Genomic DNA, 25315 nt, shown 5'->3' with positions numbered 1-25315 from the left:
TTAATATTGGCACGGACTGATCAAACCCAGTGAATTTCAGTCCAGTTATGCCAGCAACTGCATCGTCTTCCCGGCGAGCTGGTAGAAAAGCAGTGGAAATAGAGCCCGAAAATGATCAATCAGCTGTTCATAAAGATGAACCTTCTACAGTGGAGAGTGCGAGATCTCGAAGACGTGCAGTAAAGGTATGTAATTGTTGCTTTCTAACAACAAATAATTTAATCTGGTTAGAATTTTGAATGTTCAAGTGACTGCATCAAGTGTTTTCAAAGTTCTATTTTTGTTTTTGATTAGTATGTCTTAATGGTTTTTTTAAAAAGTAGAATTTTTTTCTACGGAGTCTTTTCGAACGGAAGCTTAACAATGTGGCTCGTGCGAGTGTGTGGGTCAATATCGTCAATGAGAGAACGAAACATGAGTTGAAGGAAGATGAGAAATCAAATTCACTACAAAGTTAGAGCAATGATTGCGGAAAGAGACCAAAAAATGATTTGGCATGTGGTTAAGAATTGTTGAGGATTGTGATGTAAATAATAAAGTCCCTCAATACAGTTGTAAATCAATACAGTTGATTTAGGTAAAGCACTAGCCGTTTTGGGAGCATTAGACCTTAATAGTCACCAAAGCATTCGACCATACAAAAAAAGCCAGAGAAAACGAAACTCATTTTCTTAAAAAGTAGCTGAGTCAAAAGCTCCGAAACCAATAAAAGCAAAGTAAATAATCGATGCAACTATCTGTCTTTGATCAGCCGATTGTGATCAAAACTCTTTGGAGACAAGTTAATTAAATGGACGAAAATTGATGGCTAAGTTGACATGATAAGACAGAAAACAGTAAATGTGATCAGAACTCAAAAATCACCTAATTTTGTCATGGTAATGAGAACAATCAGATTTAATGAAAACAATTTGGATCTTTTGTGTCTGTGCCCGTAGTACGTCATGCACTCACAGTAACTGAGCACTTGCAATTGTGCAAAATAAATTGGTAAAATTCATAGAAGCATTAGTGAAAACATGTTGAAGTAATGAAAACCAATACAGAAGTAATGAAAACCAATGACGAGAACAAAAAAGATGTAAGACAAGAGATCAAAAAACCCTTAATTTTCATGAGAACAAAGTGTGGAAATCAATAACTGTTTGCCAAAAACTAAAAGTCCTTGAGAAGACTCACTTGATCCTTTTTGGACTGCCAAGAAGGTCACTTAATCTTTCGGTTAGATCGGCTAGCTGTCAATACAAAATTATTAACAATAGATCTATAAAGTATTCAAAAAGCTAATTAAAAAGATAAACTTTTTCGCGGAAATATAAATATGGACAAATATCAAAATTTGTTTTCAAAAAAAGTTTTGAAAACAAGAAGGTCGAAAACAATCATATAACTCCAAACTGAAAACAACTAAATGGTACACCTATGTTTCATTTGAATGCGTGCATACCACAAACAGCTTGAATTACTCACAAGACAACTTAACACAACGGCACAAGACGAGCAAATTCAAAGTTCCACAATGTTTTTTTTCCTCTGAAGTGCCATTTAAATATTGTTCAAACCATAGGTGCAAATTCAGGGATTCAGACAGCTGACACTTACGCACAATTAGAATATGTGTATGACCTTTAGTAGCGTTCGTAAAACACTCATAAGAGTTAATAGCGAAAACAGACCGCATGTGTTCTACGCGTCAGAAATTGTTCTCTTAAAAATTTTAAAATTTAGTTAAACCAGTTTCTCGCTCCGCTTTAGGGGGCTTAGTTTGTGCATAGCAGATTAGGGGTATTGGCTATTTTATTAAAAAAATTATGGGCTTTTGTATGGTACCGTGCTGATCTTTCTAAGATGCGTAAAAATGTTTTGGCCGGAGAAAAAAGGTCGGCCTGATGTCTATAGCTTAACTTAGATAGCCTCTAAGTGTTCAAATCACTGAAGCTGCTGAGGAGAGATGTGATTATGATGAGGGGAAGTTTTCACGGTTTAGACCCCTTACTCCGTCCCCACCTCCCGCACCTCATTCCACCCTCTAACCCGAATCCCCTTGAGACCCTCAACTCCACTCAAAAACCCATCCCTTTCCAACCCTCGCTTTAATGTGAATATACAAAGAAGTTTTGTATTTTTCTAAAATGATCAATCTGTAATAATTTTCATGAATTAGGGTGATAAACAAGGATTTTAATTATTGCAAAATTTTTCATAAAAAGAGGAGTGTAGCGTGGTAACTGTCTGTCTTATTGTGCAAGGTACCCGACTACAAGGAAGATGATGAAAATGAAGGTGGGAAAATTGCGTCATCCGGGAAGCAGTCCTCCAAAACTAGCAAGGTTCCAGTCAGGGCGGGTGGTCGAAAAGCCAGAGGGGCTAATAAAGAAGCCGCTGTAGACAAGCAACTGGAAACAGCCACTGCTGGGGGTGATATTTTAGGTACCACACTGATCTAACCTGGACAGTTTTCTTGAAAAATGTTTGTAAATGAGGGGAATCTCGCAAAAGGCTTTAAAATGAAGGTATCTTGCAAAAGCTGGTTAGTTTGTGAGTAGAATTTGTGAGGAGATTAGTTGCTGTGACAATCTTCCTGTGTCGTCTAGAGGCAGCCATATTTGGTTTTTCCCCGTTTAACTTCATTTCTGCCCTACTTTCAGGTCATCACGTCTTCATTCTTAAGTAACCTAAAAATATGCGTTTTACAATTAAAGTGTGGGCAGAAAACAGGTCCCAAGTGTTCGCAAATTAACAAAGCTAGAGTTTTGTCTTTCAATTTCAGCTCCAATCTCTGACCCCGAGAATAACTTGTTAATGTCTGGAACTGATACCATCTCCCTTAAAGCACCGGTCACAAAAAGCAAACGTGGCCAGAAGAAAAAGAAATTAGCTGAAGATGAAGTAGAAAACGATGAGTTCAGTACACTGCCACCGCCTCCCCCTCCTCCTGCAGAACAAATCTTAGCTGACAAGTAAGCTTTATTATCTTTATATTCATGTCAAAGGCTGGATGCTGAGCATCACTTTGTTCACTATCAGGAACTTTCAAAGTTTCTCTATTTTTTTATTTGGTATCTTTTTAATTGCTCTCAAATAAAGTTTGTCGCTTTAATATTAGTGCTGCTGGTCTTATGCGATATTTCGTACTACCGAATTTTTGATCGTTTTTTTGTCTGACCATTTTTTCCTCTTCAAAAGCGGGATAAACAGTTAAAGCCCGGAGGACATTAAGTTCTGTTAGAGCCTTACGGCTTACTAGTCTGTAAGTATTCCATTCACCGAAACAAATTTCATGGTGGCAAGGGTGATTCTTAGACCCCCCCCCCCTCATCCACACACACACACACACACACACACACACACACACACACACACCTTCACAACACCCCACGCTCACCATTACCCCCCCCCACCCCCACTTCACCACATTCCCCCCAACCCGCTTCACCACATCACCAATCACCACCCCTACCAACTTTACCCCCACTCCACCGCATTCTATCCGTACCGCGCGCGCTCACCCCCTCTCAATTAATCTAAAGCTAGAATCCCTAAGCTGCAGCTACCTTCCCTAATAGTTCTGGGATAGCTCCAAATTTTTTTTGCGTTTCAACTTGTTAGCTTTTGCTAATTGTTGTCGACTTATGAGGGCAAGGGACAGAAATCATTCTTTATTTTGACGAATGAAAGTGAAGTTGGCTTGTCGCAATTGACTTTTTTTCGATCGTTTTTTGGGAAATTAACTACTCTCGTCAAGTTTTCGGCTGATGATGATGCGTGCGTCATTCTTACCGGTTGCCTTGTTAACCACAGTTCACAGTGTTCTTGACTCTAATGGTATACTCATGTTGTAACGCTATTTCTAGGCTTATTTTTTAAAATTTTCTTTAGAATTTGTCTTGTAATCTTTTGGTAGCTTAACTTTTTATGTATCCATATATACAGTTGCAAATTTTAAGGAGATATGACAACTGTTGAAGTACTGTATGCAAGTTAGCTAGGATTTGAATCTTTGTTACTATTTCGTTTTAAATTAGGACGCTGATCATTTTGTTTGTAGATAATAAGTTTGTACCGACAGTCATTTCTTAAGAACCGCAATGTTGGAGAGTAAATAGTTTTTGTTCATTTAAACGAAATTGTTAATTAAATCTAAAAAGGTAATTAAATTAAAGATTTGAACTATATGGCCAAAAATTTTTTTTAGCCGACTCTGGAAAAATGGTTGATTCGGGAGGAGATCCCGGCCAGTTTTGCTCGAAACGTTCCGCCTTTGTATCGAATGTAAGATACAGATGAGCTCTGCTGGTTCACATGTCTGTCGTGTTTGGAAAGCTGCCATACGTCGAGCTCCAATTTATCTGCTCTTTGGTACTGCTCTTTTTGGTAAAAATTTGATTCTATTTTGCGGTTGAGAGTGGTCGGACGATCTGCAAAAACACATTTCGGAGCCTTCTTAATGTCGTGAATGCGGAGTAAATTGTTGATTAGTTATTAGTTATGCGAGTTTGACACTGTTTGAGTAAAATGTTAATATTTTTTTAGTTTTGCCCTTATTGTTGCATTTTGTTGCGTCTTCACTTAATCTAAAAATAACGGATTCCATTGACTTTGTTGCGACCAATTTTGACAATTTATATAATTATTTTGCAGCTAATGATTTTCATGCTTAAACACCAATTGTTTTCGAACAGTTTCAGTGAATTTTTTTTACTAGTCTTTTTGTTTTATTGGGATTTTCGTAACCCCCTCAGTGTAATTGATAAAGGATTTCATGTGCTTATTAACGCTAAATATTATGATGTTCTTCAAGATTTCAGTGTACTGTCATGTGTTTTAATGAATTCCACTGAAAAAGTATCAAAATACTTATTTAAAAATTATCTGTTATTTTTTGATTTTATTAATAGCCGCCGTCAGCCTCTCAACGTCGATTGTTTAGTTGTTCTCCTTTTTTTAATTCGCTTTTTCTTTTGATCACGTTTTTCGTTTAACATCAGTCACGATTTTCACGTTTGACTTCTGACTTACTTCACTCAATGTTTCAACTAAATGGATTTTAAATTCTTTCTCGTATTGAATTACGTAATGTAGTAAATACGGTCAAAGTGAAAAGAGGACAATCAAAAGAAATATTTTATCAATAGCCGCCGTCAGTCTCTCAACGTCGATTGTTTAGTTGCTCTCCTTTTTTAATTCGCTTTTTATTTTGATCACGTTTTTCGTTTAACATCTGTCACGATTTTAACGTATGACTTCTGACTTACTTCACTCAATGTTTCAACTGAATGGATTTTAAATTCTTTCTCGTATTGAATTACGTAATGTAGTGAATACGGTCAAAGTGAAAAGAGCACAATCAAAAGAAATATTTTATTAATAGCCGCCGTCAGCCTCTCAACGTCGATTGTTTAGTTGCTCTCCTCTTTTTAATTCGCTTTTTCTTTTGATCACGTTTTTCGTTTAACATCTGTCACGATTTTCACGTATGACTTCTGACTTACTTCACTCAATGTTTCAACTGAATGGATTTTAAATTCTTTCTCGTATTGAATTACGTAATGTAGTGAATACGGTCAAAGTGAAAAGAGCACAATCAAAAGAAATATTTTATTAATAGCCGCCGTCAGCCTCTCAACGTCGATTGTTTAGTTGCTCTCCTCTTTTTAATTCGCTTTTTCTTTTGATCACGTTTTTCGTTTAACATCAGTCACGATTTTCACGTTTGACTTCTGACTTACTTCACTCAATGTTTCAACTGAATGGATTTTAAATACGTTCTCCTATTGAATTACGTAATGTAGTTAATACGGTGAAAGTGAAAAGAGCACAATCAAAAGAAACGGGATCAACCAAAAGAGCTCGTCATAATGCTTAATGTTATCAAAGTTGATTAATTCGATTGCTAGCTGCATTGGTATTATGCTTAATAGCCGTCAGTGCAGAATTTGGATAAAGTGTAATTTTAAAATCGGACCGAATATGCAGTTTATACACACCAATTAAGAACACTCTGACTGACACTTAGAACAGTTCTGTCATTTTCTTCTACTTTTTTCTATTTCAATCCCAATGTGTGTCAAGGGGGTCAACGGTGGCTAGTTTCCAACAATTTGCCGGCTATGTTTGCCTTTGCTTGTAACTGAATGTAAGCTTAATGCTCGTGGTTAGCGTCTATTACAGATTAAATGCCGATTCGTTGGTACCAAGCATTTTTTCTTTGAATTTTGACGAAAAGTTGCGAAAATTTAAATTTCTAATTTTCTTACAGTTTTTCCTCTGTTTCAAAATTAGAGATTTTGTGCTTATTTTGGCTGGTCTGACTTTGTGTGAGCAATTAAGTTGTTTCGAATACTTGAAATATTGTTTTCTTTCGTATTTGTACTGTACAAATTGAAAAAGTAAATGAGTTTTTTTAGCTCTTTAGTTAACTTTTTTATTTTCTCTTCTTTGATGCTTACTGCCATCAGAAACTAGTTATTCGACAGGCTGCTTTGTGGCGAAGATATCTTTGAGTCGTTTCCGGAGTTCTGGCTATGTTTTTCCAGTTTCATTTGATCGGGTAATTGAATACTCTTTCAATCGTAGCTCAAGACGTGTCCTGTTACGATTTTTATTTTGTCAAGATTTTGTTACCACCATATCACTTCGCACTCACCTCAAATCTGCTTTGTGATAATTTTTTGATGCAATTTTGAGTTGCGTGCGTGACCAGCTCTCAAAATAACGTTTCGGCTCTCTGAAATTGACTTTCTGTAACTTTAATTGAGGGGAAAAAAGAACACTGAATTCCGAATCATGTCAAGGAGTATACAATTGATGTTAGTCCGGCAGTGTAAGTATTTGCAAATTACTAAATACTTTATCATTACAACAGAAAATCTATGTGAATTACCTTTTCGTGGCATATTAAATGAAAAAAAAATACGTATTATTTTGTGTTTTTACGTCCACCCAACAACAGTAAGTCTAGTTCATATTTCCAAAACTAAAGTAGTCACGCGATTTTGAACAACTAAGCTTCCACAAACAAGGGTTCAAGTTAAAAACTGAGCAGAAGATTCTAAGCAGCTTGGGAATTTTTTTTGTCTCGTTTGATTTTAATTTCACTGGGTGTCTAGAAAGCTGTCGGTGCTATTTTCTGACAATCTGCCAGCTATATTTGTTATATTTCCCCGCTGGTACTTTCTTATTTTTTGAAACCCGCTGTGAGTGAAGTGTCTCTTTATGCACAAACTGCTTTCAGAAACGAACAGTTATACACTGAGTGCAATAATGATCTCGCTGCTGACAAAAGAGCGCGGAATTCCTCGGCTGGAAAAACGTCAAATATTGGGAACAGTACATTTGTTGTGACATCTAACACCAAGTCTACTACTGCGCGAACCTCTAATGAGCTGCAACTGAGCGAGACGAGTGAGGATGACGACGATGATGACGTTGAAGAAAAAGAAAGAAAGCGTCTCCAGAAACAAGGCAAGCTATTCAAAGTGATACTGTAATGCCGAAAACAAAGTTTCAAAACTACAAGTTTCAAAATACGGAAAGTCTGCAGTAACAGAAGTTAAAATACCTAAGAATTCCTGTATACTTAGCCGGAAATTGACATCAATGAACTTCCAGCGTTTTGAAACTTGAGAGTTGTGTGTTTTAAGCAATTTTTCGTCTGACGCTTCAGACTTTTTCGTATCCCGTTCTCAAAACGGTTTAATCAGGTAAAACCCAGCAGTTGTTTACTTGTTTACACAGAAGGAAACAGATTGAATGGATCAGTATAACAATTATGACGCAGCTTTTCACCCAAAATTGTGTTTCAGCTGCTGCCAATCCTTTCTCCTTCAAGAATTACGTGAACCGAGTGGCAACATCAACAACAAAAGTGCGTTTCAATCTAAATCAACAAGAGGTATTTTCTGATCAAATATCGCACATCTGTTCAGTGTTTGTCTCGTTGCTTGCAAAGTATTAATGCAAACTATGTAGTTACGACCCCTAGCTTCAAAGATTATTAGGATCTATTCAATTTTTTACGCATTTGTAATGGGGGTGGGGGTAGTGTAGTTGTGATCAATCATGGTACTTTTTTGATGAATGCAATATGGCTCAAAGCAGTTGCTCATTAGGTTGACAAGTGTCTATGTCAATAACAATGATGAATTGGTCCCGTTGCTGATGTTACCCGGAACTGATCAAGTGTCGACGGTTCAATCATACGCGTTGTTTATTGTGACGGTCTTTTAATGAGGGCTTTTTCCCTTCTCCGTTGGTCATTTTGACGTCGAATACGAACTAGTCTAAATATATATGTTAGAACGTCCAGTAGATACATGTAGCAAAAGAAGTTGCTAAGAATTTAAGAGCTGTGAAAAGAGGACTACCTGCTGACAGAAAAGAACTGATGAACATATATCTTAGTCGTCTAAAGGGGCTAGGATTTACGTTCAAACTTATTTAGAGAATCAAAGGGTAAAAAATAGGCGTCTTTTGGTGACAATTGAAGTGTCAAAAGTGATGTTTTTCTAGCGCCATAGGGTGATTAATTAGGGAAACAATCTCAGATTTAAGTGGGCAACTAAGTAGGGCAAGAAACTCTGACAAATGCGTGGTAAAACAAATGCGTTGTGTTCCTGTTCTCCAAGCGCATTTCTTAGACTTGATTGACTAAGTTGAGTTTCCTCGAGGTTTTAGTGCCGGGGCCTTTTGCCCTTGATTCCCTACAAGACCTACAATAGGCCTTTTTGTATGTATTAAGTATTAATAATAGGTATTTTTAATCTAATTTTAATAGCCTTAAGTTTGCTTATGACACTGGGACGATTTTGAGGGCGAAGTAGACTCACGTGTCTTTGCTCAGTGCTTACCGATTGACGTCCAGTAGGGTATATACGAACATAACAAAGTCTTGAAAACTTGTCAAATTATACTCAGAACGCTAGAAGAGGATAAATGCTAAGTATATAAATAGTCACCCTATGTCAATCTGATTCTGCTGAGAGTTTTCGAACGTGCTGATGGGTTGAAATGCGGTGTACTTCAGGAGCAGACATCCTCATCTGCAGTTAGTGGCTCCTCCGCGGTAAACAGTGCCCCCGAAGTGAGCCAATCCGCTCATGATAAATTGAGTGATGAGCCGCCGATGATTACAAGTGAACCCTCGTCCGCGGAGACTTCGGACAGTGGTAGTCTGACATCTTTAGATGCCAAGGAGGTATGTAGATTGTTGTGTTCTTTACCAATTATAAACTGTCATTCACTCCCCTCCGGCGTCATACGCTGTAGGTCCACTAAAAAGAGAGATAGGTTGATACCCCAGTTATACGCTTCAGCCCCATTAAGAAGGAGGCTATAATGGTTTCCTTGGTGGGTTGTTTGATGTGCAATATTTTGATGAAAATTTTCTCTGATGAGAAAATCCACTTCTCAAACTTGAAATTAATGTTCGTTCCTTCTAGTAGTTCTGACTGAATTGCCGAGTACCCTTTCCTATTTTCGTATTTAGGGAACAAGAAAGTTTATATAATTCGAAGAGCAAATGTACTGTACTTTTGTAAACGGGTTATCTAGTTTGATAAATAGGTAAATTCAATTTAGAATTAATGCCCAGCTTCCAGTTTTTGTTTTAGTTGAAAAAGGAGAACACTCGGCTACGTGACGAAATAGAGCACAATGCGCATCTTCTCAGAAATCGAAACAGGAGGTAGGAGCATCTGAACACAGTGAAATAATGGAAAAAACAGCATTGATTATAGCTGCGAAGCTGTAAGCTGAGCGAAGCTATATTGCGGTGATCTTGGTTTTTTACAGTTCAAGGAATTTGAATTGTATTGGGGCGTTGTCTTTTTTTTAAGATCTGTTCACACATTTTCATGATTTTTCAAGTCAAATTGAAGTAGTGATTTTGGTCACGCCGAAACAGGAAGTGGAGCGAATAAGTGAGTGATTTTGCGGCGTGAAATTTTTTCGCCCTAATTTTAATGTAGAGTGAAGAACGGTGTTTGAACAAAAATTCGCTTTCTCGCTACTGGTTTTTTTTCACATGCGGCAATTTCACTTTGATTTTTACTGTTTAATAGCCGCCCTCATCTTCTCAGCCGGCTATTATAGCGCTCCTATTTTTTGCAATTCAAAGAATTTGAATTGTATTGGGGCGCTGTCTTTTTTTTTAAGATCTGTTCACACATTTTCATGATTTTTGAAGTCAAATTGGAGTAGTGATTTTGGTCACGCCGAAACAGGAAATGGAGCGAAAAAGCGAGTGGTTTTGCGGCGTGAATTTTTTCTAATTTTAAAGTAGAGTGAGAAAACTGTGTTTGAACAAAAATTTGCTTTCTCGCTAGTGGTTTTTTGTTCACATGCGGCAATTTCACTCTAATTTTTACTGTTTTTTTCGATTTTTTGGATCGGATTTCTTTTCTAAAAGCTTTTTCGCAGTCCATTCACAGCTCATTCTAGGCCTAGTTTTTTGTTTGAATTAAATTTTCATTTCTCCCTAGTGCTTTTTTTGTTCACGTGCGGCATTTTGACATTGTTTTTTTTTGTTTTTTCTTCTGATTTTTTGATCTGATTTTTTAAAAATTGTTTTCTCATTTCACTCCTAGTCCATTCTAAAATCTAGTTTTTCTGTTTAGTCAATGAAAATTCTTTGAATTGTACGTCAGGACTTGTCCTGTTATGTTTTTTTGTTTCGTCGTCTGACGCTCTTTTTTCGTTTTACATTTGTTCACAGGTCAAATTTTCTGAATGAGTTCTTCCTCTCAGTAACGGCATTTGCGCGCGTGACGTCATTTCTCTCTCGCTTTAGCAAAAGTTTTTTTAGGTTATTTGTGTGTTAGATTTTGATCATACGTGACTTACCTCACTCAATAAAATGACTTTTGCACTTTAAAACTTAAGTTTAGTTTGAATTTGTTTAAGGTCAAAGGAACTCGTTTGTGCAGTAAAGGTCCCTAATAAGAGGCTTCTGCGGATTGAATTTTAACAAGCTTTATTAATTTATCGCTGAATGTTTTTTACCTAGTTTTTTGAGCAGCGTCGATTTTTTTTCAATTTAGATCTGTATCTGTTTCTATCTCTATTATATGTCACGCAGGTCTATTCTTTCGCAGCTATTCCGGCAATCTGCTGGTTATGTTTGTTATTTTTAAAACGAGAGCGCAGCTTTTGGAGCTGCCCCCCCCTCCATTTATAATTGGCATATTTTCATTTTTACTTTGATGAGTGTTAATTTTAATGGCTTGATAACCTCTTATTAAGCTATGCTAACTTATTAGGGCAAGATCTGCAAAATTTTGTTCACAGGGAAAAGGGGAAACAGATTAATGCCTTTATTGTCTTAAAAAAGCTTTCTTTTGAACAGATTTCGACATACCGGTGAACAAGAGGAAAAAATTATTTGAAATCACTGTTTATGTAATTGAGTCGGCTTGTATGCAGTTTAAAACGAACATGCTTTTATGCAAAGTTGAGCAACTTGACGGCTAAAGATGATCGTTTGAAGATAGAAAGCGAGATGAGTGCGCTGTGTTGTGTTTAACAGAGTGACGGAGCTGGAGGGTGAGTTGAAGGCTATCAGGGCAAAGGAGAAGAAAGAGGCGGAGACCCTGGATAGACAGCTGAAACAGTTAGAGAGTAACTACAGGGCGGCAGTAGGCAGAGTAAAAGAGCTAGAAATGCAGGTAGACATTTGCGATGCATCCGTAAATACTTGATATTGATAATACATATAAAGGGGCCTGAACTTAAACATGTGGATTGGTGACCCAGTGGTTTTTCCACTCCATGATAATTTTTCGGTGGCAATTAGTGAGCGTATCTGTACATTCTAAAAATTCACTGTCATCAAGACCGGAGTTACTTCACCGGAATATAAAAATTTTAAAAATTCAAATTTTACACTGAATTCCAAACCATATCAACGAGCATACAACTGATGATTGTTCGGGAGTGTAAATATTTACAAATTACTTATTAATAGCCGCCCTCATCTTCTCAGCCGGCTATTATTGCGCTCGTATTTTTTTTTACTTCGTCAAACTTTTTTTCGCTTTACCATTTTGCCGCTTTTTCGACATTTTGCGTGAAATCTTTTTGACTTCTCTCGGCTAGTTTCTCTCTTCTCTCATTCTGCTAAAAGTGATTTTGAACATCAGTTGCCCAGCAAAGCAATTCAAAATGTCACTATAAAAAATTGAAGTCAGAAGTAGAAACGGGATAAACCCATAAAGCCCAATTTTAGATGCCCGCTATTTGGACGTCGTTCCTATGTCTTAGTTACCATCTCTAATGCTTATTGGTATTGATAGTAGCCCCTGTAGCCTCTCTCTAAGAAACCGAAGTACGTTATGTTCAACTACGAAATGCCATCAAAATAAATCGGACTTAAAAACTGTTTTTGTACAAAAATCTGTTTTTTTTCAATATCTTCTATTCTTTCAATCCCAATCATGCTTATTGGAATCAACAGCGGCTATTTTCCGGCAATCTGTCGGGTTTGTTTTTAAGTTCACTTATTAGTTCATTCCAATCTGGTATCGCTATTCCCACAAATGATTACCATTTTGCTAGAAACAATTTTTAGGTTCCAGAAGAATTTTTTGTTCATTTTTGAAACTAATGAAGATTCCAATTGATTAGTGGTTCTCCAGATGATGGTGTAAAAGCATCTTAATCGTTTTTTCCAAAATTTATTATGATCTTTTTGCTCGTAAAAAATTTACGGAGAGTATTTTCTGACTGCATTTAATATCTTTAACAGATTTAATTTTTTGTCGAAAATAATGCCTGTAATGCCCAATTTAGCGGATTGACCAGGGATACGTTTAGATTCTGCTCATTTTTGTGAATTGTGACTGCTGAGTAGTGCAAATGACTTAATGCCAGGGCATTTAAGACGAGTCTCAAAAGTTTATTTGGAATAGGCTTTTTGTCTAAAATATATTGACTGTAGTGCCCAGTTTAGACGTTTTTCCAAGGATACGTTTAGATTCTGCTCATTTGCGTGACTTGTGACTGCTGAGTAGTGCAAATGACTTAATTCCAGGGCATTTAAGACGGGTCTCAAAAGTTTTTGTGGAATAGGCTTTCTAATAGCATAAATTGTTTTTATTCCTTAGGCCATTTTTGTCGGATATTTCTTACTTCCCCTTGAAACGTTAAATTGCTGTCAATATGAACCCCTAAGTTTTTTACTTCAGTTTACTCATCTATTGGAATTGATTTTCTTTTTTTTTGCTCTTACCAATTATGAATTCGTTTTTTAGGTATTTATTGTGAGTCGGTGTTCATGAATACATGGAATTAGTTGCTTGGCATTTTTTTATAACTTGGCCTTGCTTTTGTTAAAAGAGGTATCTAAATTTAAATTTACCGTATCGTCAGGATATTGTATATGTTCAGTTTAACTGTCAACTCTTGTTGCCATATCTCTAATGTACACATTGAATAAGAGCCGGCCAAGTACTTTCCTTGTACACCCCTATGAAGCGTTAATTCGACTGATCTGCAGTTTTGTAAGATAAGAAATCGGCGGTGGTTCGTAAGGAAACTGTTGATTAGATTTTTGAGCTTCCATCGGAACGTAAGTTGTCCAATTTAATATTCCAAATTTCGTAATTGATTGAATCAAAAGCTTTTGATAGGTCAAGAAAATCTGCTGTGACAAAATTGATTGTCAGTTGTTTTTGATGATTTGCGTATTAGAATATCGATTGTTGATTTTTACTTAGTAATTTGTTATTGTGAAGTTATTGACAAGTTTCTTTAGCCCGTTCCCGTTTATAAATTGTTTGCCCTGTCAGTTGTTCGAGAGCATTCGTCTGACGTTAGTCGGTTCATGTTTTTTATAGCTGCGAAGCTGTAAGCTGAGCGGACCTATGTTGCGGTGTTCTTGGTTTGTTGTTTCGTTGTTTGACGCTCTTTTTTCTTTTTAGTTTTTCTTCACATAGTAGAGCTGAGAAATTTATTGAGTAACTTATTGCTCTCACAAACGGCTTTTGCGCGCTTGGCGTAGTTTTTCACTCTCTTTAGAAAAAGTTCGAGGTCATTTGCGGGATTATATGTTCATCATACGTGACTTGCACTCAATGAAATGATTTTTGCACCTTTAAACTGAACTCTGAATTAAGGTCAAAGGAATTTTTATGTGTGATAAAGGTCCCTTATAAAAAGGCTTCTACGGAATGAATTTTAATTTAATAGTTTATCACTCAATGGTTTTTACAGAGCTTTTCGAGCGGCGTCAAAAACTCTTTAGGCTTATGTCTGTATCGGTTTGTCATATTTTGCGACACGCAGGTCTTTTTCAAAGCTTTTCCGGCAATCTGCCGGCTATTTTAGTTGTTGTAAGAAACTTCTCATTATTTCTAGTGTTTTGTTAATTGCTGTCTGTTGTTATATTATTTTATTCTGTTGTCTTAGTGATTTTTCGCATGACAAATTTTTCGTCCAATTTTAACTTTTCGTCCTCGAAAACGGGATAAACAGATGAAGCCCGGCGGGTACTAAGTGGCGTAGCAGTTCTATTAGCGCCTTACTAATCTCTGAGTATGCGATTCATCAAAACTGTTGGAGATGAAATCATAGTGTGAACGGCGGTTCTTTAGAGTTTGACTCGCCCTACTCAAGCACTCGAACTCCATCCCCACTTTATTAAAAGTAAGTTAGCCTCCCTAAGGGGCAGCTTGCTTCTGAGGAATCAACCTCCCGTCTGTCGGTTGAAAGCGGTTCTTCCGAAGTTAGTAGTTTATGTTGTGACGTTTTTCAAAAAAAATTGTGGTAAACTGGTGAAGACCGAGGGCATTAGGTTGCTGAGTCGCTCTCTAGAGACTCATTAGGCGCTAAATTATAGTTTTAGCGAAGCTGCTGAGGAGCGCTTGAGGCTAATTACATAGCGTGGAGGGCAATTTTGGGAGACTTGAACCCCCCTCCCCCTACCCCAAGCTTTCATCCTCAGCCTCATTCTCTGAAGCCCGCCTCCCTAAGTTTAAGCTAGCTACGATAAACGCCTAACCATCGCTCGCCTGTTGTTTCAGAGCAGTTAGTAAAAAAAATGCGATGATCGCTAAGTTGAATCAGTCTCTGACAGTTTTTAGTTTTTTTTAAATAGTTAAATATGGGCTTGTGTAGTTTTTAGAGAGCCTGAGCAGATACAACTACTGTCAATATTTTAAGTACGGCTTTCGAATCAGCGTCTCCTTTGCCAGCCTAGTATGCTAACCATTGCACGAACTTTTCTTAAGCTCTACTTTGATTAAGTAGAGCTTCTTTTCAGTTTTCTTACGTAGCATGATTAATTGCTCGCAAATGAGGTTTAAAGAAATTATTGCAAACGTATGTCTTTTTTATGCAAGAAATGTTGCGTGACTTTTTGTTTTCTAGAACTTTTTTCCCGCTCGCTTGAGCTATTTCGGTTGACTTTCCGCCTTCAAAAACGGAATAAAGGGGTAAAGCTCGATGGAGTGCCTGAGCAGCTCTCATCGAGCTTTAGTGGACTCTAAGTGAAGACGGTTCACCGAAGATGGAGAGTAAGCAGAACTTCATGACCTGAAGGACAATTTTCAATTAATCTACGTTTGGGAACCTCGCACTCTTTTTTGCTTCGCCGCGCGCCACGCTTCTTTGCTAACCCATCTCCTGCCCCCCCCTGAAAGCATAGTGGCTATGCCTAAGCTTATTCTAGCTTATTGTACAACCGAACACAAACAAGCTGTCTATCCCCTCGCATGTGGCTCGAGAGCTATTCATCCAACAGAATTAAGCAAAATTTATATTCTCATCATTGGCAGGTATTTCATCTTGAGCAGGGACAGGGACATTCAGCAAATGCCACCTTCCCTCATTCACAGCCAAGCAATCATCAGACTAGCCGCTCATCTCAGGAAGTTCCCGAGGAGTTTGTGAACAGAAGCCGAAATATGGCTCAGCAACTTAACTTGGTCGCTGCAGAAGGCGAAACACAGATAAAGTTAGTTTTTATTACCGAGACAGCGTTGTTTGTTGATAGACACCCTCATCTTCTTAGGCGGCTATTCTTATGCCCCTATTTTGTTTTTATAGCTGCGAAGTTGTAAGCTGAGCGGAGCTATATTGCGGTGCTCTTGGTTTTTACAATTCAAAGAATTTGAATTGTATTGGGGCGCTGTCTTTTTTACGACTCGAAGAGGAGTATTGGAGAAGTCCTTTTTAATAGCCGCACAGCGATAGCTGGGGCTATTATTGGCCTTCTCTTGGTTTTTACGACTCGAAGAGGAGTATTGGAGAAGTCCTTTTTAATAGCCGCACAGCGATAGCTGGGGCTATTATTGGCCTTCTCTTGGTTTTTACGACTCGAAGAGGAGTATTGGAGAAGTGCTTTTTAATAGCCGCACAGCGATAGCTGGGGCTATTATTGGCCTTCTCTTGGTTTTTACGACTCGAAGAGGAGTATTGGTTTTCTCTCGGTTTTTTACAGGAAGTAGATTTGTTCACGCGTTATTTTGACCTAAAAGCGAAAGTGAGAAAAGCTGTCTTGGTGAACAGATTTTGGCTAAGTGAGAGAAGTTTTTTGATCAGGCGCTGCGTTTAGTGAATGACTTTTTGACTTTTAAAAGTAGTTTTTGACTGAACTGCACATATAGATAACCGTTTTTAGCCGTTTTTTTCGTCTAAGTGGCCCAATTTTTTTGCTTTTAATTTGGTTTCATGTAGCAATAAATTTTATTCGATACTATATTGAAATGTCAACCGCGGACATTGATGCCACAGTGTTTTGCAGAGCCTGAAAATGCGTTTCAAGTTCAAAAATGGCACATAATTCTTGATTTTTTAGTTAATTTTTGGCTTTTTTTCTATTAATTTCTTCATTTTTGTTTTTTTAACCGTCTTTTTGTCAAAAATCAGTGAATATGGCAACTTCTCTTTGATTATTTCTATACTCAACGCCTCTTTCTCCCTCGATGTAATTTTGTTTCATAAAATTGTACATTACTAATCCGATTTTGGTAGTTTTTTTCCGATTTTCTTCAGTTTTTTGTATTTTGGTTGTAATTGCTTGAAATAGTTTTTGTGTGCAACATGAGGGACTTTAATTTCGTTTCAATAAAAATTCCATAATTTTTTGGCGCTAAGTTTTGAAAAAAAACAGTTAAAACTTTTTCATAAATGCAGTCTTCACTTAAAAGTTCTTTGACCATTTTTTTGCAAAATGTTTCGTATTTATGAATTTTGATTTTTCCTATTTTTTGTGATCTTCAGGAGGATAGATCTTTGTATCGGATGACTAGTTATCTTTTCTATGTCTTGGATGCTGAATATTGAAATGTATTCGTTTTTCTTGATTTTTTAAAATTGATTTTTAACTTTCAAAAATCAAGAATGTCTTTTTGTTACGGTGTTCCTTACATTGTGCCCATATTCTTCTCATTCTAGTTACTATCATTCTAGCTTTGTCCTGGCACTTACATTTAGTTTCGGTATTTTGGTTTTTTTAGTTGTAAAAATGAATGATTTCAGCTTTTTCTCAGATTTTCGTTTGGTTTGCAATTGATTTCATTCAACATAAGGCAGTACTGAGAATTTGACAGCAAGCTTTTTCCAAAATATCCACTATTGATTATTTACTGCAGCTTTCTTCCGGCCTTGGTATTAATTTAAACGATTTTTTGCCTTTGAATATTCTTCTGCTCAGGTATTTTCTATGATCAATTTTATTTTTGATTTAGTATGAAATCACGTTGTCTAGCATATATACAACAAGGAACCGGTGTGTGTTGTTTTTTGTCCTAATCGCAGTGATTAGAAGTGTAATTATAGGTGTTTTCTGATTCTTAAATTTAAACTTTCTTTTTTGAAAAGATTCAACTTAGTTCCTAAGATTATTATCTGCCGTTTGCTTTCGCGATCTTTTTCAGATTAGAATCATGAATTATTTGAGGGCTATTAATAACCTTGTCAGCTTTTTCAGACTATCAGGTTTTTGACCACCTTAATTATTTTGGATTTTTTAACGTTACCAAACGTTTTCAATCATATAAAATTTTGCTGCATTTTGTTTCTCTTGTTGACAGTGGTTTAAGTTTCGCCAATTTTTAGAGCAGACCTGGAGAGGTAGTGAGTTATTGGTTTAATACAAAAGGTAATGGCTTCCGCTGCAATTGCAGTTTTGTTAGTGAAGTTTTGACGCTTCGAGTCGCTTCCAGAGTTCTTCTGGCTACGTTTTTTTGTTCGTCATGATTTTTGTTACGATCATATGACGTCACAGCCACTTTTTGTTCATTCGTTCATGCAATTTCAACTAAATTGCATGTTTTTCATGTGTTTTGATGATTTTTGGGCTAATTTTTGCAATTTTTTTTACTTTTGTTTTGTTTTACAGCGGGAACTGAAAAGACCCGTAATACTTGAGCAATTTTTATTTTAGAATTGGCTACCGTTTTGTTGATATAAAGCTTTTTTTGTGGAAAAATATGACGAAAAATGTCGAAAATTGGAACTATGTTTCTTAATTTTTTGCAGTTTGTTTTTTTTCTCGACTTTAGACAAGTTTCTTAGCCTATTATGGCTTGCCTATTGTTTGGAGAGCTTTTGGATACCCTATTGGCTGGAAGGAATTTTTCTTTGAATTGAGGTACTTTTGTAACATTAAAAAATATATAAACTTTTTCCAGTCTTTTAGTCAAAGTTGTTTGTAAGAGCTTATTTTTTTATAAGTTGGCTTCAAGTTTTGCTAAAAATTCTCATGAGTGGTTTTAGTAGGTACTAGTTGTGTTTGCGAAGTAGTGTTTGCATAGATAGATAATTTGGGATCCCAAGTTCTGACAAATTTTGATCAGATTTTTAATAATAATAGATTTGATTTTTTTAAACATTTTTGTATTACGGTTTTGTTTCAAGATAATCCTAAATTAGTTGAGGCACGTTTTGTGTGATGAGTAGTTGGAGGGCTGTTATGTGGATTTCCACTTCAAGTCGTTTCCGGAATTCTTCTGGCTATGTTTTTTTTTAAGATCTGTTCACACATTTTCATGATTTTTGAAGTCAAATTGGAGTAGCGATTTTGGTCACGCCGAAACAGGAAATGGAGCGAAAAAGCGAGTGGTTTTGCGGCGTGAATTTTTTTCCCTCTAATTTTAAAGTAGAGTGAGAAAATGGTGTTTGAACAAAAATTCGGTTTCTCGGTAGTGGTTTTTTGTTCACATGCGGCAATTTCACGTTGATTTTTACTGTTTTTTCGATTTTTTGGATCGGATTTTTTTCTAAATGGTTTTCCCAATCCATTCATAGTCCGATCTAGGTCTAGTTTTATGTGAAAATTCTTTGAATTATACGTCAGGACTTGTCCTGCTATGTTTTTTTGTTTCGTCTGACGCTCTTTTTTTCGTTTTACATTTGTTCACACAGCAAATCTGAAAAGTCAAATTTTCTGAATGACTTCTTCCTCTCACTAACGGCATTTGCGCGCGTGACGTCATTTCTCACTCGCTTTAGCAACATTTTTACGTTATTTGCATGATTAGATTTTGATCATACGTCACTTACCTCACTCAATAAAATGACTTTTGCACTTTAAAACTTAAGTTTAATTTGAATTTGTTTAAGGTCAAAGAAACTCATATGTGCAGTAAAGGTTCCTAATAAGAGGCTTCTGCGGAATGATTTTAACAAGCTTTATTAATTTATTGCTGAATGTTTTTTACCTAGTTTTTTGAGCGGCGTCGTTTTTTTTTCAATTTAGATCTGTATCTGTTTCTATCTCTTTTATATGGCACGCAGGTTTATTCTTTTGCAGCTATTCCGGCAATCTGCCGGCTATGTTAACAATGCAAAGTATTTTGATTTTATTGGTGCGCTGTCTTTTTACGAATCGAAGAGGAATATTGGTGGAGCGTCTTTTTTTCGATGCTTCTAAAACAGGAATGAAACAGGATATGAAACAGTGAATTTAAAACAGTATTTAAAAGTCAAAGCTGCTTGTGAAAAAGTGTTTATGTCAAACGGCTGTACAAATTGAAGAGCGGAGAGAGTGGTTATCTGTTTATCGTTTTCGAGAGAGAGAAAGAGCGTGAAAAGTAGATGCAAAGTTTCGCTAAGTGAGCAAAAATTTTTGATCACGTGCGTATTTTTCAAAGCAGCTTTTAATTATAACGTTCAGTCAAAAATTTTGCCAAAATTATTTGAACTAATAATAGTGTGTTTGAAACCATTCAGTCAAAATTATTTGAACTAATAATAGTGTGTTTGAAACCATTTTTTGATCATCTCAAGCAACTATTACACTTTTAGATTTTTCCCAGTACTTTAAGTTCTTTTCGTTGTTCTTAATCTTGTACTTAATGTCGTTCAAAACTTAACATTCAAAAAATTGGCAGTTTTTTTTAGTTTTGACCGCGCTCATGAATCTATGGGTGTATAACCGTTTATTCTCACCATTGACAGATTTCTTTTTTTTTGTGCTGCATGAAACAAGATTCAATGCCCTTTTAACCGCTTCAGTTTGTAGCTAATTTTTCGACTTTGTAACCATTTGTTTTTTTATGTGCCTCTGAATGTTTTTATTTTTGTTTTTAGTGAGCAGTAGTTTTATGATCTAGAGGCTGCATGTATTTAAGTCCTCTCAAAGGAAGTTTGCAGGAATTGTAATAGGCCTGGGGTCTTTTTTATGCTTTTTTTCGCTTGATCGATTTTTCGTCTTACCCATTTGACTTTTCGTCGTGAAAAATGGGATAAACAGTGAGTGCCCGGAGGCTATTAAGGTTCTTAGAGGCTTTCAGTTTGAACCCCAAACTTCACACCCCACCTCATCCGAATCAGCCCCCCCCCCCCCCTCACACACACACACACACACATAAACATCAGCTCTCGTCACCCCACACCTGCTCATCATTGCACCCGTAAGCCAGGGTGCGCGACTACCCCCTTCAATTAAGCTAAAGATAGCCCCTAAGCAGTAGCTAGCTACTTAACTCCAACTGCTCGCCAGTCGTTTGAGAGCACTTCACCCGACGTTAGTTGGTTGTGTTTTGTTTATTCTCATGTTTGTTTTAGATATTAGATCTTTGGATAGCCCCCCGGATTAGTCGCCTAAAGTATAGTGGCAATTTTTCGATAATAAGTCTAAAATGGTAAAGAAACCCATAAATACAAAAATGTCTAGAACTCATTCAACATCTTTGGAAACAGATCTTTTTTAACTGTTCATTACTTCGTTTGAACTTTTGAAAAGGTGTCCGGGAAAAGTTTACAGAACAAGAACACTACCGGTAATTTCAATATTTGTTGAAAATTGAATATAATTTGTTTTATATGCTTTCTGACAAATGTTGGTTTTGTGTTCTAAAGATTTTATCTTTTAGTTTTCAAATGAATATGCTGACATTTGTTTCCAGTTTTTTGTAAGTTTCGAATTTCGCAACTGCCCTTATCTCTTGCCCTTCTATTTTGCCTTTTATTTCCGTTGTACATAGGCGGTGCTTACTGTTCATAGTGTAAGCATTAACGTATTACGATGCTAAAGTTTTTAATGACCTTGACAACGCTAATTTTACTTCTACGGGAAGTTGTTAATTGCTCTCAAACGAAGTTTATAGCAATTATATTAGTCCTGTGGTCTTCTTTAATGCGATTTTTTGCTTGGCCATTTTTTGTCTGACCCATTTGACTTTCTCAAAAACGGGATAATACCTGTATTACCTAGAGGGCATCAAAAGCTCATAGCCCTTCAGCCAACTAGTCCCCAAGTATTCACAGAAATTGTTTTGAAACTTAGTCTTGAATCTTTGACCCCCTCTGTCATCTCCCCTCAGTCTCTCGTCCATACTCCTCCAACCCGACGATAAGGACCCCCTCTTGTCCAGCTCTGAAGGGCAGGACTCGTGGTGTGAAGGTCGGTTCTTACAGTTTGACCCCCCGCCACTTCACCCCCACCCGCTGTCTCACTGCAACCCCCGTACCGCCGCCCCCATGAAGTAATTGCACTCTGTACTGTTTTCTTTGTCTCTTTTCTCTAATTTTTCCTTCTTTTTGGATGATGAATGGAATTAGAAGTTAGCTTCTCAACCGCTATTATTTAGGCGCTTCCCTTTCTTTAAATTCGCTTTACCTTTTGATCACGTTTTTCGTTTTACACTATTTTCACGTGACTTCTGACTTACTTCAGTAAGTGTTTCAAGTGAATGGATTTTAATTTCTTTTACGCATTTAATTACGCAATGTGGCGAATACTGTCAAAGTCAAAAGATCAAAATCGAAAGAGACGGGATAAACCGATTAAGCTCTGTCATTAAGCATTAGGTTATCAAAGTTAATTGGAGTGTTTGATAGCTCACATTGGAATTAAGCTTTCAGTTTTGGAAGTTGAATTAAGTATAGTGTTGGAATCCAAGTGAAACTGCACGCCAAATTAGAACACTTCTTGACACTTACAAAAAAAAAACAGAAAAAAAATGGTTTAATTTATCTCTTTTTTCTTTTTCTGTTCCAATCCCGATGTTGTTGCGGCTATGTTATATTAGTGTTGTCGTCTGATCAATGAATTTCTTGACTTCCGAGGTTGTTAAATTGGCGATTAGTACTCTAGGCGCTTCAATGGGCGAATTTACAAAAAAGGAGGTAACGAAAATGTAACGAAACAATAGTGTAAGTAACAAAACTGCTGAGTAGACAAGGTAATGGTGTGACATGTTCAGTAGGCTCAGACACCTCTCCTAAGTCCGTTCTTGCCTCTCTGCAAACTCCGCACCGCCACCTCAAGGAAGAAATTCCACTGTTATTTTTTATGTTACCTTTCTCTCTATTTCCTACTTTTTGTATTGTTTTTGTTTCTCCTAATAATTGTAACTTGTTTCAAGTTTGTTCTTAACTTGAATTGTAACATCTTTCTCTTCGAACATTTACCTCTGTTTTGACAAATTGACTTCAGTTTTCAAAGATTGGACTTTAACAGTTGATTCGTTTGTGAGGAATAGTAATTGGCAACCGCTAGTAATGTTGCCAAGGTGAAAGTCTTTTTGAGAATTTTTGATTGCACGTAAGTCCGTGCAACCTATCTAAACTACAGACCAGCCACGTACCTATCAGACCCTCCTGCCGACCCCCACCCCCCCCCCCCCAACCCACCATATATATCTATCACCTATCACATATATATATATATATATATATATATATATATATATATATATATATCAAATTTTCCTTCGCGCACCTACTGCACACCCCCACCTAACCCCGACAAACCCATTATGTACACCCTCGGTACCACCTCACACCCCAGCAACCTAACCCTACTTATAATTACGAACACCTACCCCCTAAACCTAACTAACCACACACGTCCTACCGCCCCATCATACCTACCCCCCTCACACACCCACCTAACCTCATTCCTAACTAAAATAGGTTGTTTCTAACTATATGTTGCTTTGTTTTTATATTTTTGAATTAGGTGGAGTTGGTTAGTTATGAGTTCTCATTGCACGAATTTTCGAGTCGTTTCCGGTATTCTACGGCTATGTTTTTAATGCAGCAAAATTTTTGCTTAACTGTTTTGATTTTTCCAGTGACTTTTACGTCCTTGAGTATTTCGTTTTGCGTGATAAAAATTTCTCTCTATTACAAGTGCAGCAGCTGATCTCAAGTGGCCGCAGGTCACTACTAAAAGTCAAATAAAAAGTGCGCCGAAATTGGTGTAATTTTTACTCTTGAATTTTATAAGTGGTTATAGCGGTATATGATAACGTCTAATGACGTCATCTGACGCCTCTTTAGTGAATATAGGTACTCCCCCACTCCGACTGAAGCAGGATGTAATAGCTTTGAGATCCCGCTAGTTGTTCCAGAGCAATTTTCCGACACTAATCGGTTATGTTTGCTTTTTAGAAACATGCTGAGTGGAATTGAACGTCTTCGTCAAATGGCCGATGTTATCAGCAACATGCACAAGTTCTCAGAACAACCACCCCAGTGAGCTAGAATAGAAGGACAGCAAACAGCTGTCAAAAAGTGCCATGCTAAGATTCACGCACTTATAATTTATAACAGTTCAATTACAGACTGCTTCAAACATGATCAAATGTCAGCTGAGACCTATGGCCGTTATAGATGTCATATTCTTGAATATTCGGGTAAATTTTTTGGGTCTTCATGGTTTTACTCAAAGCAAATATCGGCTCCTATAATACAACTTCAACGGATTCCAATATAATTAAGTGAGCGGTGATAAACAAAAAAACAATAGCGATTTTTTGCTTTAAGATTAGAAATAGCATTTATAAAGTAGTTCGACTATTTCATTCAATTTGGTCCAAGAAGTCAATTCGCAAAACTTGATCAAAAACTTTGAGAGAAAACCCCAAATATTTGTTAATACTTGAGAGCTATCCCATCTTAAGCAAATTAATGAAATTTCAAATGATTGAAGTTTAGTGAACAAACTATTTCTTTCAATAGCCTCTAAACGATCATCATTGACCCTTTGGTTCCTTGAGGTTGGTATAATTACCAACCCGAGTCGACATTTCTTAGTAGTCATTCAAGGATTAAACTTGATGCCATGCAAATCATGCACTATTTCCTAGCATGATCCTTGTATGACTTCAAAGGTATTATACATGATCCTCGTAAGAAACAATAGAAATCGTAAATGATTATGGTCAGAGCTCATGAGAGAAAAGCATATGAGAAGGCTTATTGCGACCAGGAATATTTGCATCAGTTGGAATAAGACTTGTATGAAATCATTTAAGATCCTTGCATGACTACTAAGAAATCATTTATGATCCTTGTATGAATACTAGGAAGGAAATTGTTCGAGATCCCTGTTGGAAGCTGCAATGTGATAACCGAGGCTACTATTGGCCTTCTCTTGTTTATTATTTCTCCGTCAATATTTTTGTTAGGACCAAATGACGTCACAATCATTCACTTCGAATCTGCTTTTTGTTCATTCGTTCAATGCAATCTTATTTGAATTGCGTGCGTGACGTCATTTTTTACTGTTTTAGATTTTTTTAATAGCCGCCTTCATCTTCTCTTCAGACTTTTATTCCGCTCCTGTTTTTGATTACAATTCAAAGAATTTGATTCGTATTGGGAAGTTGTCTTTTTTAAAGATCTGTTCACACATTTTCATCATTATTGAAATCAAATTGGAGTAGTAATTTTGGTCTCGCCCAAACGGGAAGTGGAGCGCAAATGAGGGCTCTTGTGGCGAGATTCGTATGGTAAGATCAAAACCGAGTTAGCTAGATGTCAATACCTGCTGAATATCCGTTACAGATCAGATGAAAAATGCTTCCTGTACTGCTTCACAAAATCTGTAGCTATGCTTTGCTTTTTATTGCACTCAATGAAGTTG

General features: G+C 36.8%; 1 protein-coding gene across 2 annotated transcripts; it reads left to right on the top strand.

The window, feature by feature from the left end:
- LOC142343874 (uncharacterized) lies at window positions 1-24111 on the top strand. Of its 2 annotated transcripts, none has more exons than XM_075395249.1 (10): window positions 1-185; window positions 2250-2430; window positions 2771-2960; window positions 7235-7464; window positions 7806-7867; window positions 9026-9196; window positions 9612-9685; window positions 11525-11663; window positions 15771-15949; window positions 23839-24111. In XM_075395249.1, exons 1-10 carry the CDS (start codon window positions 48-50, stop codon window positions 23924-23926), a joined length of 1452 nt encoding a protein of 483 aa, XP_075251364.1. In that variant the 5' UTR covers window positions 1-47; the 3' UTR covers window positions 23927-24111. The 2 variants fall into 2 exon arrangements, with proteins under 2 accessions (XP_075251364.1, XP_075251363.1); XM_075395248.1 differs by having other exon boundaries at window positions 2-185; window positions 7806-7894.
- The last annotated feature ends 1204 nt before the right edge of the window (window positions 24112-25315 follow it).

Source organism: Convolutriloba macropyga, chromosome 8 (genome assembly GCF_964194025.1).
Source record: "Convolutriloba macropyga chromosome 8, txConMacr16.3, whole genome shotgun sequence".
NCBI classification, from domain to species: Eukaryota; Metazoa; Xenacoelomorpha; order Acoela; family Convolutidae; genus Convolutriloba; species Convolutriloba macropyga.
This window is presented reverse-complemented; position numbering and strand designations above follow the sequence as displayed.